The sequence below is a fragment of the Gossypium raimondii genome, chromosome 2, assembly GCF_025698545.1.
Source record: "Gossypium raimondii isolate GPD5lz chromosome 2, ASM2569854v1, whole genome shotgun sequence".
Lineage (NCBI taxonomy): Eukaryota > Viridiplantae > Streptophyta > Magnoliopsida > Malvales > Malvaceae > Gossypium > Gossypium raimondii.
The window spans coordinates 44,516,803-44,535,012 of record NC_068566.1 but is presented as its reverse complement, the minus strand read 5'-3'; the positions used below and the strand labels follow the sequence as shown (position 1 = coordinate 44,535,012).

The 18,210-nt window shown below is 32.1% G+C and overlaps 1 protein-coding gene across 1 annotated transcript; it reads left to right on the top strand.

Moving 5' to 3' along the window:
• The first annotated feature begins 13,786 nt into the window (after nucleotides 1–13,786).
• LOC105789051 (putative tRNA pseudouridine synthase) lies at nucleotides 13,787–16,891 on the top strand. The gene is made up of 7 exons (XM_012616257.2): nucleotides 13,787–14,086; nucleotides 14,166–14,201; nucleotides 14,461–14,573; nucleotides 14,655–14,803; nucleotides 14,905–15,049; nucleotides 15,334–15,765; nucleotides 16,038–16,891. The coding sequence occupies exons 1-7, from the start codon at nucleotides 13,864–13,866 to the stop codon at nucleotides 16,467–16,469; spliced, it is 1,530 nt and encodes a 509-aa protein (XP_012471711.1). The 5' UTR covers nucleotides 13,787–13,863; the 3' UTR covers nucleotides 16,470–16,891.
• Nucleotides 16,892–18,210: the final 1,319 nt, after the last annotated feature.

Below are 18,210 nucleotides of genomic sequence, written 5' to 3'. Positions count from 1 at the left end.
TGAGAAGATGTTGTACATTTTCTTGAGAATTAGAACATAGCAAGCCCACATCCTCCAACTGAAAGTTTCTATGCCAAAAGAAAGATTTTGTGAGAATGGCTTTGAACTCGCATTTCCAAAGGAAGATCTTTAGTTTAAGAGGTAATCTTGATTTCCAAATATAATTCCCCAATTGTGTGTTCAGGCTCAGGACAAATGTATTTTTATCTACGGCCAGGGAGTATGCACTTGCAAGTGTGAAACTACCATTATTATGACACCCCAAAATTCTTCTGGTATACTCTACGAGATTGTTACGATAATTGTATCCATATATTAGACGAGAAAATTCATTTCTAATAGATATAATTATTTTTGAACTATTGGGAGGTCATTAGAAATTATAATAAGTCATTTTCAAAGTTTCGGGCTTAATCAAGTAAAATACGAGATAAGAGGCAAAATGATAATTTTCGCCCCAAAGGTATTTTGGTCATCTAGGACCTAAATATAACTAAATTTTAATGTTTGTAATGATGTGTGGTGATGAGATGATTTTAGAATTGAAAAATGAATAGATTTAGCCTTTAAAGTTAATTTTGATTACATGTTTCTTTTACCCTCTGACTATTAAAGTTAATTTTGATTACATGTTTCTTTTACCCATTGACTATGTGACTCACCCTTGTATTTTTAAACATAATAAAACATTAAAAGGGGGAAAAGAACCCCCAAACTCAGCCATACCAACCGGCCATATTAGAGAAACAAGAAAAAGCTTTCTTCTTCAATCTTTCTCATTTTGTACTAGTTTCTTTTGCAATATTTCACCATTTTCCTTAGTTTTCTTGTAAGAACACCCCTTAAAAACCATATTAGAACCAAGATTCATTACCAATCTCATCACCCACACATCTAGAGTTTAAGCTCTAGTATGAAAAGGTTGAGCTAAAGAGAGAAGAAAGAGCTTTTGGTAATGATTCTTAGTTTCTTAGCATTTTATCATCTCATTACATGTTTAAATACTAGAAAATGGCTATTGAGCCATTCATATGACTATTTAATGCTATCCTTGTATTTTGACATTTTTGTAAAAATGTGGTTTTGTACGTTATTTTAAGAGAAAAAGGTTGCTAGAAGTGGTTTTAGCAAATGAAAGGAGAAAGTGATGGAGTAAGGGTCTTGGAAGAACCATTCTCTATTTTTTTTTGGGGGGGGGAGGTAAGTTCTCATGGAACTTACTACCCATCCTTGTTAAATTTGTGTGTTTGTATGTATTTGAATGTTAAATTTGTTGTCAGTTGTGAAACAAGAAAAATATTCATATAGATGACATGTTAGGCAATGAAGTAATATATCATAGTTACATGATTAAAAGGAATGTTTATTTTATTGATGATATAGAAAAATGGGCTGAGAATGTACATGTATGCATTGCTATGATTGGTTTGATATGTAACCATGAGAATGGCTAATGAACTTCTTTATGTATTGATACATGAGTATAAGGAAATTAAAGAGTTATGTAATTGATAAATATGATGTTATAGTATAAAGACAAAAAGAGAATTGACTAGTATATGCACATGATATGCAAATGTCCATGTAAACTTTGTACAAAGACTAAAATATAGTTAGCATGCCAATTAGGGTCATATGCGCATTTTTGTACGGGTTTGTTATAGAGTTGGAGCTCTATTATGTCATTCGATGGTTTAGCACTTACTGCGGATCATCAGATGTACACTGTTTCTTTTGAGACTACTTAGTATGGTGGAGGGATGTATATGTATATGTTACCTTGGGGCATTGCAATTATGTGCTTTGGTGTAATGTAGTGTAGTTTATGCTCTTCCAAGCTTCTTGGTGTGGTGTAGTTCACTTGTGTGTCTGATTTTGTTTTTACCAAGGTTGCGTTAGGCAAAAAGCTTATACGGATATAAAGTCGATTGTTGAAAATGAATATGAAATGTTATGTAATAAGTTTTAATGCAAAGTTATTTTCTTTACATGTATATGCATATCCATGAGAGGTACTTGTAATGTGTTTAGATGAAGAAATAGAAGAGTTACATGTCACTTGTGAAATAAAGTTATGCTAATAAATATGTATAGGTGCTTCTATGCTTACCTTGCCTTGTATTTCTCCTGTATGCTTATATATTGATAAGGTTTTTGTTATATATTATTGGGGTGCTTGTGTTGGAAAAAATTTGGTTTGAAAACGGTTTTCTTGCACCGCGGAAAATTAAAATTTTGAAAATCGATCCGGTTTGTGATATCTATAGCAATAAACTTTAGACCAAAATTGTACCTGTGTTTTCGGATAAACAAATCCTTGATTTTTTTCGACTTTCAACCAATGATCTTCTCTGCTATTCTCATACCACAAACTGTTTCAAGTGTTGGCTCGAACCAATTGAATTAAAACACAAAACTAAAAAATGTTTTCTTTTCTTGTTAGGTTGAAAACGAAAAAAAATTTCTTAAATAGAAACTAGTAGAATTGTTATTTTGGAAAAATATATTTAATAGCTGAGAATAAATTCTCTCTATTTTTCGGCAAAGTAACAATTTCTCAAAGTTGTGTTAATAGCTCTACCGACGCCATCTATTTATAGGAAAAGAAAGTAGAACCATTGTTGAGTTGTAGTGGTTTATTTCAAATACAAAAACAACTTCCTACTTGGAGTAGGAGTAGGGTGAACAACATCATCTAGTATTCCTACTAGTGTTGTCGTCCCCTTCATATCCATGAGGGATTTTTGGTCCTCTCTCACATCGGGTCCAATTACAAGTACTTCCCGGAGTTTTTGGCCCAATACTTTGTAATTTGATCCAACCCGATTTTGTTTTTCTATTTCCCAAAATAAACTTCAATATATTTATATTAAATAAATTTCTCATCCCAATTTTGCCCTTGGTAAAATTATGACAATTTTACTCCTAGTAAATTTCGAGAAAATATATATAATATTTCACTACTCAACATGTTTACTATGTCTGAATGGCTTATTTTGTTTTTAGGGCTCTAAAATAGCTCAAAAACATAAACCCATTCTTCTAATCATTTCTGAGTAATCTATGTACATTTGCAAATGAATAATTTCTCATTTGCATTTCTATTTCCATTTTGAGAAAACCACATTTATTTCCAAATGATTCCATTTCTCTATTCCAGAGAAAACCATAATCATTTCTGAATGTTTTCCATTTCTCTATTTCTATTCATTTTGTTCATTTTGATTCAAACACTGAATTCATTTTTGGTTTCAACGAGCTAGCGGAGGGACCGATTGGACATATATAATTAGAGCTCAAATTATTTATAATTAAGTTTCAATTTTTCGCCTATTAATTGTAAACTCATGTAGTCACGAAGTCATTCCACTATAGTATCATGACTGAGCTCTCCCTAACTACATACCATTACGAAAACATCTACTCAGTGCTTGTCCAATGACCTTGTCATAAGTGTGTTACCCTCATAAGATATCATTGATCTCTTTAGGATAATATCCGCTCTCCCAATATGATCCTATTTTATCTCATGGTAACCATTACATCCTTCTTCATGAAAAGTCATTCACTATCAAATAGTGATCAAGTCATTCATCACAAAGATGAACAATCCGTGGCCACGTTTACTTTTCATCAACCATGTAATGCCAATGAGAGGATATCATTTGCCCATGTCTCGGGCTATGAATTCCACTATTATGAATGATGCTACGTACTCCAGAAGTCGTACACCCAATGCACCAGCTTTCGGTTCCCTATATATTCGAACTCAGACTTTTACTTACATCAAAGTGTATGAGTCACGCATACATAGTCTGCCACCCACTCAGGATTTAGGTATGTAACACTATGAACGTCACAAGTGAATAAATTCATAAACGAATTCAAGATCTATTTTGCTTGGGTCCTGTCCAATGTATTATCAATCTAGTCAGTCACATCTCTGTCTCTATCTTATAGGAGTCATCCACTCTAATGCCTATGACAAAGCATCTCCTGAATTGGACTGGATAGAAAACATATTAGTCTACTAATACAAGCTGTCTTTTTGTATTACGATCTGACCACATAATATCGTTTAGTATTAGTTGAACATTAGACAACCAGTGAGCAATATTTGCTTCCATTTTTCTTTGCGTACAAAAGCTATGTAAGGATAATATGCAAATTATTAATGTAATTCATGAATAATTTTAGTAACTAATTTATTTGAAAAATTACAAGTATACTTAAACGAAAATACTACACTTAGGGCACCAGATCTAACAACCTAGTATGCTCAACTCCAAACAAGATAAGTATAATGAATTCCATTTGAACTTACTAAGCATTATATGCTTTCACGTTGTTGTTTTTGTGCATAGGTTACACTTTCATATCCTTGAAGCCAACATTTCCTTTTGGAACATCACACTATCATCAAGACAACAAGAGTATGAAATTGACATATTTGTTTATTTTGGCATGTACCTAGGCGTTTGCATGTGTAAATATGCTTATTTAATATACCATTTGGCACGTGAAGCATTGGTTGTGATGTAGTTGTAAAAGGCTTAATTATTTTGTTATACTTCATGAATGCATGAAAACCTCCTTTGCATGCATGCAAATAGCCTAATTGTTCTAAGCTCTAAGTAGTTGGCCAATTAACTTACTTTGACTGATTTTATGATAGCCTTATTTTGCTATTATTGTTCATAATTATACTTTGACTGATTTTATGATAGCCTTATTTTGCTATTATTGTTCATAATTATTTGTTGGATAATGGCTTGAATTGAGTAAATTTTATGTAAATTCTAATTGTACATGGTTCTTTTTTGAAGCATGTATCATGGGTGCTCTTGGTGTGAGGTGTTTTGGATTGATTTTTAAGTGTATATAACTCAAAATTTTGGTCCCCTATACCTTGGGTTCAGTACCCATGGTATAGGTATTGGTTTTTAGCCTAAAAATGGGGCCAAACTTTCATCAAGGTGCTTAAGGTTCGGTACTTAATAAGGGTACCACATGCCCAACCAATAGAATGTTAAATTAAATAGTACAAGGACTTGGGTTCAGTACCTAAGGCCTAGGTATCCCTGTAGGTTCTATAACACTATTTTGTCAAAAACAATCCCTCCAAAATCGAATTTGGTTCTAAACACTTAAAAATTGATTCAAAATCATTTTAATAAGATTTCAAAACTCTAAAACTGATTTGATCTATTTTCTATGATTTTATAAAAATGTTTTCTTATTCAATTTTTAAATAAATTCGAGATTTTGGCATGAAAGTGGTCTAATGGCATATCTCATTCATACCAGTAATCGGGATGGGTGAGGGGTGTTACAATTACTCGTTGGTCCCTGGCATACAATATCACCTTTAAAGGAGGAGTCAAGTACGAGAGTACTCAGAAAAATGTCAACTAACTCCCTTGGGATAAAAGGAAATACATTAAGGCCTAAATACATCCCATTTATTTCTAACTTGATTGAACATCCAATTTCTTTCTCTAGATGAAGTGAACCTTGGATTAATTCCCTCACCGATCCCAATCCTAACCAATTATCATACCAAAAATTAATTGTTTTTCCATCCTGAACTACCCATTTGATATTTGAAGCAAGGATCGGGTTGATCTTTCAAATTGAACTCCATAACACAAAGTGTTAACTTCTTGTAGGTTCCTTGGGTCTTGTAAATGTTTAGATGTAAAAGTTTTATCCTAGAGACTTTCTTTTTCTTGGAGTATTCTCCAACTCAATTTTACTAGGAAGGCTTAATTTTTCTGCTTAGCACGTCAGATACCCAATCTACCTTTGTCTTAGGGTGAGTTACAGTTTCCCAATTAACCAAGTGGAGTTTCATAGCCAACTCACTTCTACCCCAAAGGAAATTTCTATTAATGAGATCAATTTAATTGAAAACACTAAACAAAAGTAATTAACATTGCATAAAATAAATTAAAATGACAACCATCGTAAACTGAATGAGGATAAGCCGACATGTAGGAGAGAGAACTTTAGCTTTCCATGCTTTCAATTTGCTTCTAACTTTATCAATGCTGAATTCATAATCCTCGTAAATCACTCTTTTAGAATGAATGGGGAAGCCCAAATATTTTCCTAAATCTAGAGTTTCCCTTATTCTAAGAGAGTTACATATACGATCTCTAATATCGGAGGCACAATTAGAGGAGAAGACAATTCTCGACTTGGTTAAATTAATGTATTGTCTAGGTTCTTCCATAAATAAAAGAAGGGTTTTGTTAATGGCCTCAATAGTACACCTATTTGTTTTAGCAAACAGAATTACATCATCTTGTTGGGATCTTATGACTTTAGTGTAGTTGTTTCATCATTAATGCTTATAACCTTTTGGTCAGATTAATTAATAAAATTCCATTCTTTGGATTGTTATATTTTGTATATTAGTATCTCAACGATTTTTCCTTGAAAAGCAAAATGTATAAGCTAATATTGGTTCACTGATTACCTAACGTTTAACTAATATCAAGTCGCATCATGTGGTCAAATAATGATGTAAGAAGGTAACTTATATTAGTAGATAATTTAAATAGTTCATAGTTTGAATAATAAAAATTGAGCAAATTGATTGAATGAACTATTATATTGTCTATCAAGTCCAACTGGAGAGATACATTGCCTTAGGTATCAAAGCGAATGACTTTCAGAAAGATAGAGACATAAGTATAATTGTCTAGACTGACAATACAGTAGATAAGACCTAATATGAATTTATCCCAGACCATTTTATGGATTCATTCACTTGTGGCGTTACCTCAATCATGAGTAAGTGTCTGTATGTATGTAACTTGTATACTTTGATATATTAAAAACCTGAATTCAATTGGTAATAGAGTCGAAAGCTGGTATGTTGGGTATATGACTTTTGTATGACATAACTTCACTTATAAAAGTAGGATTCATAGCCCAATTAAGGGTAACATATATTATCTCACTGGCATTCATGGTTGATGAAAAAATCGTGGCCACCAGTCATTTGTTTAGGACAAATGATTTTATTACTGTGTTAGTAATAGACTTCTTCATAAAGAAAGATGTGATGGTTATCATGAGATAAAATAGGATCATATTGGGTAAACGAATTTAACCCAAAGAGATAAATGATATCCTATAAGAATAACACACTAATGATAATGTCATTAGATAATAAAAAGTATATGTTGTTTTCATAATGACATATAATAAGAGAGGATTCAGTAATGGTACTTTTAGTGGATTTTAGTGGATTGACTCTATGAGTCAATAATGTTGTAATTAATAAATGAATAGCTACAACTTATTTACAAATTTTTTGAGCCCTAAATATATATGTCCAATCAGTCTCTCCGCTAACTCAACATAACCATTTATGAACTACATTTAGAACTGATATATTGAATAAATGAAAACAAAGAACAGAGAAATAGATTGCATGTATTACTATTCACAGGGAATGCATTTTCTCGCGAGGAACAAGAGATGACTTGGAAATTAATTTAATTTATTTGGATTATTATTTGATTGTTTGTAACTAAATAATTGAAGTTCAAAGTGAAAATTAAATTAATTAGTCATCACAGTTTTACAGAATGAGAAAATTAAATTTATCTACTCATAGATTCTAGTCTTGCACCGTTATCATGATTTTAACGGAATTAGAATTGAATTGGGAAAATAATTTAATTGAGAGAAATAATTAAATTAAATTAAATTAATAAATAAATAATATGTTGAGAATGAAAATTAGCTATTTTAGATAATTTATATGAGTTGGTTTAAAGATTGAATAACATGTATAATTATATACAATACATGAATGAACCCAGTAAGCCTATTTAAAAAGGATGGGCAGCACCCAGGGTTACCCAGAAAGGGTGTGCGCTGCCCACCCTAACAGCACGTTTGGTTGGAGGGAATGGGTATTCCATTCCTTGCCTATTACGCGCGCTACAGTAATTACACCCCTATTTCATAGCTTGGTTCACCATTTACTGATTCCACAGTTTTGCTATTACACCCCTATTCCCTCAGCAATTGTAATAGGTATTCAGTGGTGGGGGCTCTGAATTGCTATTCAACACCAATATTTTCACATTTTGAGACCAAAATAGCCCACTTTCTTCTCCCCAAAATTTTTCTCCAGATTTCATCCACATTTATCCCAAAATAATTGTTACCAATTCAATTATTATTTTTCTTAACAAATAATTAATCAATATTTAATTTAAATAAGAAAATAGTAGCTTAGGATTTTTTTTACTACCAATTCAATTATTATTTTTCTTATTATCTCAGTGGGCTAAAAGATGTAATTATTATATTTTACTACCAATTCAATTATTGTAGAATAATTAAATTATTTGTTTCAATAATGATATTTTAGCACATTAAATATATATTGCGTTTAAAAATAATAAAGTAGATTATAGTATTATATATTTTGATTTTTTAATTCATATAATAATAATTATATTACGAATGTTATTAAATTATATTTTTATTAAATTTTATTTAATAATAATTATGTTAAAATATGGTTAAATTATTTATTATTTTATTAAATTATTTTCAATAATAATCTTATTAAAATTTAATAACAATAACAATAATCATCTACCTAAAAAATTCTGCTAAGGTTATTCTGGTCATTTTAGTTCTTTTCCTTATGCTATTACAGCATCATTCCATTCAACCAAACACAAGAATACTATTACAGTTCTATTCCATTTCATTCAACCAAATAGTTGAATTACTTATTACAGTTCTATTCCATTACAGCTCTATTCAATTACAACCATATTCCATTACAGTGAACCAAACGTACTGTAATAGTTCTAATGGGGCTTTATGTTTTCTATTAATTTATTATTATTTTATCTCCTCTTGTTTAAGTAGAATTCTTGTGAATTTTCCCTTTAAATAGGGACTATAAGCTAAGAATTCTTGTGAATTTTCCCTTTAAATAGGGACTATAAGCTAAGTAAAAAAAAAAAAAGACACATCATTGAGCGTAGTTACTTTGTCAGAAAATAGTGATATTTGTTTTCTCAAATAAATTTGATTTTCATGAGAGCTCGAGTTAGATTTATTTCTCATAGAGAGTATTAATTTTTCCTATTGAAAAATTAAAAAATTTCCATTGTGCGATTAGTTTGTTAATTAGAACATGCTCTTTGAGTAAGTCAAGGGCTTGAAAATAACAGAGAAGATTGTGGTGGTTGAAAGTCAATAATCGTTCAGAACCGCTAAGCCGAAAACATATATAATAATTTGGTAAATTTTATTATTATAAATAGATCAGTTTTTAGAAAAAAAAAATTAAATTTCTGCTGTGCAACCAAATAGGTTTTTAGATCGATTTTTCCAAAAAAATCTGCAAACAAGAGATATGGAAATCAAAGGCCGCTTTTAAAGGCACGAATCAATAGCCACATTTTTTAGTCCACATTCTACATGGTTTTAAGGTTAAGGAATTCCATGCGTAGAATAAAAATATATGGGGATAAGGGATCTCTTTGCCTGATGCCTCGAGAGCCATAAAGGATGGTTATAGAAGTAGTAGAAATATAACTCAAGATAAGATTAACCCAATTAATAGGGAAACCGGAAAAGAGAAGCATTTTCCTCACAAAACTCTACTCTAATTTGTCATAAGCCTTCTTGAGATCCAACTTAATAACCCTTTCATCTTCTTTAAGGGAGTGCATAAGTTGCTGAACTATAATGGCATTATTTGAAGGTTTTTTTGCTTGAGACAAAACTACCTTGAAATGGGGAAATTAATTTGTGAAGAAGGGGTCTAAGTCTCATTATCATAATCTTAGTAATAAACTTGTAGACAGTATTACACAAGGTATGAAGGTCGCCAAGGTCTTATTTAAAGCTTCTGATACAGAGGAGGTCTTAAAAACTTCAAAAATCAAGTCAATAACCTTATGTTTAACCTGAGGCTAATAACACCGGTAAAAGAAAATATACAGTCCATTTGGGCTCGTGGCTTTGTTTGGTTTAAAGAACAACATTGCTTTAGCTATCTCAACCTAAGAAATTTCCATTCCAAGCATTTGTATATTTGGCTCCGATAGGTGTGGCCAGTGGAAACTAGAACCCCTCGAAAACCCGTTAAGAAAACCTCAGAAGTAGAGAAAAGCTTAATAAAATGATCCTGGACTAATTTCTAGACATAACCTAATTCCCAAAAACATCAAACAAACCCATAATTCTATTTGAGTTTTTATGAATCATAGTGGTAAGATGGAAAAATCTTATGTTGTGATCGCCATCTATAATCCATTGGAATCTAGATCTAAGGGCCTTGAAAAGTTCTTCTTGCCTCAATATATCATTATACTCCCCTACCAGAGATTTATGTAGAGCTACATTAAACTCACAAGGGGATTTAGTCAAAGCTTTTTTCAGTTCAGAAAATCCTAGCTACTAGTGTTTCTTTCTACTAAATAAATGTTAGTTTAAGTTTGAAATGGAAGATATTTAAAATGTATCCATCAATTTATAAATATATTTGTACAATTACATTTACTTAGTGCATGATCAGTTGGGATCTAAATTATTAAAAATAAAAAGAAATAGCTCTCTTATATTTTATTGACATTGATTATCATTTTTAACACATTGAATCCAAATTATCTATATAATAGATATAAGTGTATTTATAATTTAATCCACATATTTTAAATATGTTTCATTAGAGATTGTTAGGGATAAACACGGTTAAACAACGATTAAGTAAAATAAAGAAGAAATTGAAAAGATCGAACACGAATATTTTACGTGGAAAACCCCTCTGAAGAGGATAAAAATCACGGGTAAAAACAATTTCACTAAAACGGCAAAAACGAAGAGTACAAAAAGATGGAGATAAAAACTAAACCCCAAAACTCAAAAAAAAAATCCTCAAAACGTAAACACAAAATTCTTTAAAAGCTTGTAAAAGCTAATACCTAAATGTGTAATGGGTTATTTTTCTAGGGAGGGAAAATGGTCTATTTATAGGCTAAATTTGTAGGTCAAATAATATTAACATAATCTACACTAATCAAAGTTTGAGTAGGAAACTAAAAACATAGTTTAATTGGGAGAAAAAAAGCTGAAAAATACGAGACATAACTCCACAAATCTCTACCTTAACTCGTATTTTCAGAACACCTTCTTTGTCAAAGCCTACCACGGGCTTATCTCGAACTATGCAGGACATTAATTGAGTCGAAGTTGTGTTTAGAAGCTGGAAGTTTTCTAGTCTTTGACTTGTGCAATGCCAAATCAAAACTGACTCGGGTCTGATTTCCACGAACGCAATGTCCTATCTTTTCAAAACTTGCATCCAAAAGATAACCTCTCATCAAAACGAGAGACGTCTTATTTCACCAGTCACCGTTGATCCTTCCAAAACATCAAGATTGCCAATCTTTTTACTTTTCATCAAAACGAGAGCCCCACGAGATACATTAATGTTGTTTGACTCGATGTTAATTTTACAACCCTTCGAGTCCAAAATTCCCAAGGAGACGAGATTTTTCTTTAAGTCAGGCACATGCTTGACATCTAACAGTGTTCTAATTGTCTCGTTCTGCATCCTGATTTGAACAGTACCAATATCGATTACCTTATTGGATGAACCATTCCCCATGCGCACAACTCCACCTTCAACTGAACTATACGTGGAGAATGAGTCTCTATTGGGACACATGTGGAAAGAACACCCCAAATCTAGGATCCACTTGGACCTAAGGTCGAAGTTTTCACTTGTTTCAACACTAATCGGTTAGCTAAAGACTTTGTCGTGTAAAGGGTTTCTAACCTTTTCCATAAGGTGAATGTTTTTTTCTCCATCAAAACCTCTTAAAACACATTATTTGTTAGACATAATTGAATCGTAGATAGAGCCTTTTTATCTAACCTATCTTATTCTGAATTATCCATGTCTGCAAGATTCTTCTCTGTAAGGACTTTCTCAAGATCGCCCTGAACAAAATTGTCACCATCCAAATTTGCCACAAATTGAAATTTATGATGCCATTGAAATTATCAAAATCAAACCTTGTTGTTGCCATCTCTAAACGAGTTGATTGTGGAAATCGAACTAGCTTTAATACCAGTTTGTTGGGGATAAATACGGTTAAGTAATGAACAAGTAAAATAACGAAGAATTTGAAAAGATCAAACACAAATATTTTACGTGGAAAAACCCTTCTGAAAAGGATAAAAAATCACGAGCAAAGATAATTTCACTAAAACGACAAAAACGAAAAGTGCAAAAGATGGAGATAAAACTAAACTCCGAAACCTGAAATAAGAACCTTCAAAACGTAAACACAAAAATTTCTGAAAGCTTATAAAAGCTAATACCTAAATATGTAAAGGGTTATCTTTCTAGGGTGAAAAAAGGGCCTATTTATAGGCTAAATTTATAGGTCAAATAATATTAAAATAACCTACATTAATCAGAGTTTAAGTGGGAAACTAAAAACAGAGTTTAACTGAAAAAAGAAAAGCCGAAAAATACGAAACATTACTCAACAAAGATGTCCAAGAAGTGAGCTAAGCTACAATCTATTTTTTTAGAAAATTTCCAAACTCAACTTGAGTCAAATGGTCCAAAAAATATGAATATTATATTAATTTTATATTAATATTCATATTTTTTTATCATTAAATTTAAATTTGTGCTATCTTGAGGGAAAAAAAACTCTTGCCTAAGCTTTAGGTCAAGACAATCCAAAGACAATGAGTCTTTGTCTAAACTCGATTTAAACCGAGCTTAGCAGGACACCCGATATGCAAATAGGGTTATGTTTCATGCCATAATTTGAATAGACATTAAACACCTACGGGTGAGTTTGGATGGGCGGTGCGTTTACCTGCGGTTAGTGTAAAAACAACGATGGTGGTGAGATTAGACACTGTAGCTATACTGTAGCGTGAGATAAAAAGTAAACTAAATGCACCGCACCGGACCCAATCGTCCATCCAAACCCACCCTAAATTGATAGTCCAGTTGACAGAAAAGCTAATTGGTATCGTGATTCTTAAATAGTTTAAATGAAATATTTCAAAGCTTAAGAACCAATTTAAAATTCAATGATAATTTGAATATGTTTAGCGGAATTAACCCTAGTAAGATTTACTGAATTGGTACTTAAAAGTAAACGAAGCCGATTTTTTTACCATTACTACGACAAAAACAAAAAAGAAAGGTACAAAAGCTCTTCGATCTTTTTTAATTTTAATGTCGAGTAAATTGGTCTTGTTAAAAAGATGGAAATAAATTGATCTTTGTGAATTTCGAATGTAAGCATCTAAGGATAATTAATTACAACATTAATTTTCTTTTATCAAGTTTACATAATAATTAATGTAATAATAAATTTAGCGCTCAAAGTTTACACATTTTATCTATATATATATATTTGAAGCTAAAGTTTCTTTCTATATTCTTTTATTATTTTAGATTTTTAAAATTTATTTTTATTTTAGAATTAGAATCAAATTAATAAAATATGCAAATATTAAAAGTTTAATTTATTATTACATTAATTAATATTATGTATGGTAAAATATTAATTCTCTTTACTTGTTCATTTTCAAAATTTACATGATTTCATTCAAATTCAAAAAAAATTTGACAGTAATTGAATTGTTGCAATTTTTTTTTTTGATAAGACCAATTTACTCAATATTGAAATTAAGAGGGATTGGAAAAGTGATTTTACCAATAAGCAACCATATCCGCTGTTTTTGTTCTTTGTTAGTGTCTTTGGGTGTTTCTGGAGCCTTAGACCCGAAACGTAACCGAACTGAAAAGCCCCAAAGCCATAGCCACAGCCAAAGGCGATGGCCATTTCTTGTCTGAGACTATCCTTGGCTCCATGGCTGGTGAAAACTCCAAGGCCAAGGCCTCCTTTGAAAGTAACACCTTTTCGAATCATTTGCACTGCTCAGTCCTCTGTAGTAGATGAAAAGGAGCTGCCTCTCCCTCTCTCCGCCTGCAAATGGGAACCTTTTCGCAAGAAAAAGGTGGTCATGCGGGTCGGCTACGTTGGCACCGACTACAGAGGTAGCTCCTTCTTCAACCTCCCCTTCTTTTTCATTATTATATAAACAAAACCCAATGTTTTTCCCCCCTTTATTTATAGGTCTTCAACTGCAGCGAGATGAACACGAGCTATCTAGTAAGTTGCAGCTTCCACTATTGTAATTAAATATATCTGTTTATTTAAAAATTATTGTCAATTTTCTCCCTTTTTTTTTACATAGCCTAGAAGTGGGGATTATTTTCTTTTCATGATTTCATCACAATTTTTGGCTGTTGTTTTTGTTGCTGTTAATTGTGTTATAGGTGCTCACTAGGCCATTACATTTCAGTTTTTTTTTCCCTTCATATCTAGTATGGGGTCTGAACATACTAATGATTGCAATGTGGCAATGTAGCTATTGAAAATGAACTGGAAACTGCCATTTTCAAGGCTGGAGGAATCCGTGACAGTAATTATGGTGATCTGCACAAAATTGCTTGGGCCAGAAGCAGCCGAACAGATAAAGGAGTAAGTTTCTTGTTATTATTTTGTATGTGCTTGATGTGAGGTTGGTGCTGCTAAAACTTCTATTGTCAATGGATACTTTAGGTTCACTCTTTGGCAACAATGATCTCCTTGAAAATGGAGATACCTGAAGATGCTTGGAAGGAAGACCCCAATGGCATTGCCCTGGCTAAATGTGTTAACTCTTATCTTCCCGACAATATCCGAGTCTTCAGTATATTACCTTCACAAAAGTGAGAGCCTGAGTTTGTTTATTTGGATTTTTGCTTCAGTATTTTACATAAATATTTCATTTCTGGGTGTCCTTTCTTTTCTGTATCATCGCCTTTTTTAGGAGTTTCGATCCTAGAAGGGAATGTAATCTCCGGAAATATTCCTACCTTCTACCAGCTGAAATCATTGGAATAAAAAGTCACTTCACTGAAGCTGAAACTAATTATCATATATCAGACTTCAACAGTATATTAAACTGTTTTGAGGTATCAGTTATATTATGTCATTTATCTTTGTCCTTTTATGAAGCCATATGTTATTATTTGCTTTCTTTCAATGGAGAGCAATTCAAAATTCACCTGGAGAATTGCCTTCTCAATTAAGATTTTACTTCATATTAAACATGTTTACTTTAGTTCATTGTTCTATGATTCCATTTTCTGGTGTGTTTTTCTTATGATTTCGGGGGTTAGTTTAATACTCATTCAGGTCTACTGATTCAGTTATGCTAGAATTTGCTTGCTTATTGTTTATTGTGGATACTTTTTAGGGTGAACACCCTTTCCATAATTATACTCAAAGAGCCAAGTACAGAAGACGAGTTCCTCCTAGGCAAACTGCCAGAAATGGTCGTCCACCAAGAGCTAAATCTCATAATGGCTCATCAACTTCCGAGATGGAGGAAAGTGATGTAGAGGAAGATACAAGGATCGATGAAACAAGTACAGTAAATAATGAGGAAATGTCTTGTGGTTTTGGTGAACCTGTGGTTGATTCTTGTAACAGTCAGGGTAATGGCTCGAAGGATCAAAGTCCCAAGGTAGTTATAGCAAGATGGTTACATGAACCTGACGAGACAGATAGAATAACAGGTTCCCACTTTCGAAAAATTTTTCACTGTTCTTGCGGAAAGCTGCAGAATTCAATGGGATTTGATTACGTTGAAATTTCCATATGGGGAGAGTCTTTCATGCTACATCAGGTAACCTTTTTAAATCATTAAAGTAGAAAGCATCCGTTTGTTGCCATGTTATATTTCCTGTTATTGTTACTGCAGTATGTTTCTGAAAAAAAAAAAAAGAAAAAAATAATTAGAATTAAGCTTATTTTCCTCAAGTGTTAAAAGCAGTAATTGCAATTTAAGGTTGCCTCATTGTGTAGAAGAAATTTAAAGAACAAAAGCTTAGGGTGGCCTGCACTTTTTGCAAACTGTTTGACAAAGTTTATAACATTAAATACTGTATATTGTGCCAGATCCGCAAAATGGTTGGTACTGCCGTAGCTGTGAAGCGCAAATTGCTCCCAAGAGATATTCTAACATTATCGCTAGCCAAATTCTCACGGGTTGTCCTTCCCCTTGCTCCATCTGAAGTTCTAATTTTGAGGGGGAACACATTCATATTGAGAAAGGCGCCTGGTAATGTAACAAGACCTGAAATGCTGACGATGGTTGAATCAAAAGAAATCCTCAAGGCAGTTGATGAGTTCTACAAATCTGTAATGTTGCCGCAAGTTTCAAAATTTTTGGACCCTTCCAAATCACCCTGGGAAGAATGGGTTGAAAATTTAGATTTTAACACAGGCATTCCCGATGCAGAGTTGGATGAAGTCAGGAATGCTTGGAAGCTGTGGAAGGAGAAGTTGCCGATTAGGCGAACTTCTTCTGCACCGGCAGTGAGCCTATAAAACACACTGAAATTTTCAGCATTATTTGATATTTGTCTGTCATTTATGCTAGAATCAATGGAAAGGAGGAATAGGCTAAACAATTTTGATTGATACTTGCTAGCTTGTATTCAAGATGATGAGAACGGCCTTTGCGAATTTGATTCTGTGCAGGGTCAGATGAATCAAGACTCTGGCTTAGTCGGAAAACTTTTTGAACAAAGTGATGTGAAGGTCACAGAAGTAGAGGTAAATAGCACAAGATTCACCACCGGTCGGCTAAGATAGGAGAATGCATTTTTTTTTTTTCTATATTTTGACTTAAAAGGCTTAGAATACATGTTATAGAGTGCTAAATTGTGGTCAAGAACTTGCTTGCCAATCTTTCCATTTTCACCTTAATAATTTTTTGTTCAATACGAAAAACCAAGTTATGCCTAGCACCCATATTTGCCTAATTTCTTACTGGTATAGTTGAGAAGGTAGATGTAGAGTGGTGCAAATATATAGAGTAGGTTTGGTAGGTTCCTCTTAGCCTCTTCTAAATAGCAGAAGAAACACAAAGTTAAACTGATTCCCATTTCCTTGGGGGTTTATGGGCTCAAGCAAGCTCTCGAGGCTATCAGCAATTATAATTTTGTTTAAACTTCTCCATTTTAGGATGATTAATTCAATACTTTTTAAATCCACCCATATTACTTTTATTTCTTTTAATATATTAATTTTGCTTTATTTTTTAATAATGGCTTAATTCTCAAGTTGGTACTTAAACTATACATTTTTTTTCTCATTTTGGTATCTAAATTACTTTCTGGTCACAAATGGTATTTAAACTACATTAATACAGATCGTTAGTCAAACTGTTAAATCTTTTTTTAAAAGACTTAACCTACAAATTGATATCTAAATTATGCATATTTTTCTCATTTTAGTAGACTGAAGTTACCTTCTTCTTTTTCTCAAGTTGTTACCTTACTTCAATAGTTAGTCAAAACATTAAATCTATTTAAAAAATATAATCAACTAAAATTGTTGACAGAAAAAGCATTATTTTCTCTTTATATATATTATATTAATTTTTACTCTATATTTATTTTTTCTTCTTTCTCTCATCTTATGTTTCTTCTACAAGTACGAGCTTTAATATGGGCTTCATAGTTTTTATTAAGGTTTTTAGAATTAGCATGATAATCGAGTCGGTCAAGCCACCAATTCATGGTTTGATCAATTCATTTAATTCGATTAATAAATTATCAAAAATGTATAAAAATAAATATATATTTAAAAATATAGAAAATTGGTCCAATCGATTTTTTTAGCTTGATTCAACTGGTTTGTATCGATTCGTTGATTAATCAGTTCAACCCTTATCTCAAGATCGGCACCCCGGCTGATTTTTGGTCCAACTTGCATGTCGACCTTGAAAGGACGAATTTCAAGTATTGTGTGCATTGTAAAACATTATAAAGGAAGAAGAAAGAAAAAAAAGGAAAAAAAAAAAAAAGAGAAAAGAAATAGTGAAATAATGTAAAAGAAAAAAAAATCAAACAATAAAAAAATATTTTTTTAAAGTTGGGCTAAATCACTTTTCGGGACATGAACTTGGCAACTAGTCCTACGTTGGGGTTTGAACTTTTTTTTTGTTAAACTTAGTCCTTGAATTTAACAATTGTTCTCACATTAGGGCTTGAACTTTTTTTTGTCCAAGTTAGCAATTGATGTTTAATTGAAAACCCTAAAGTTTAACTCTCAATGTTGGAAC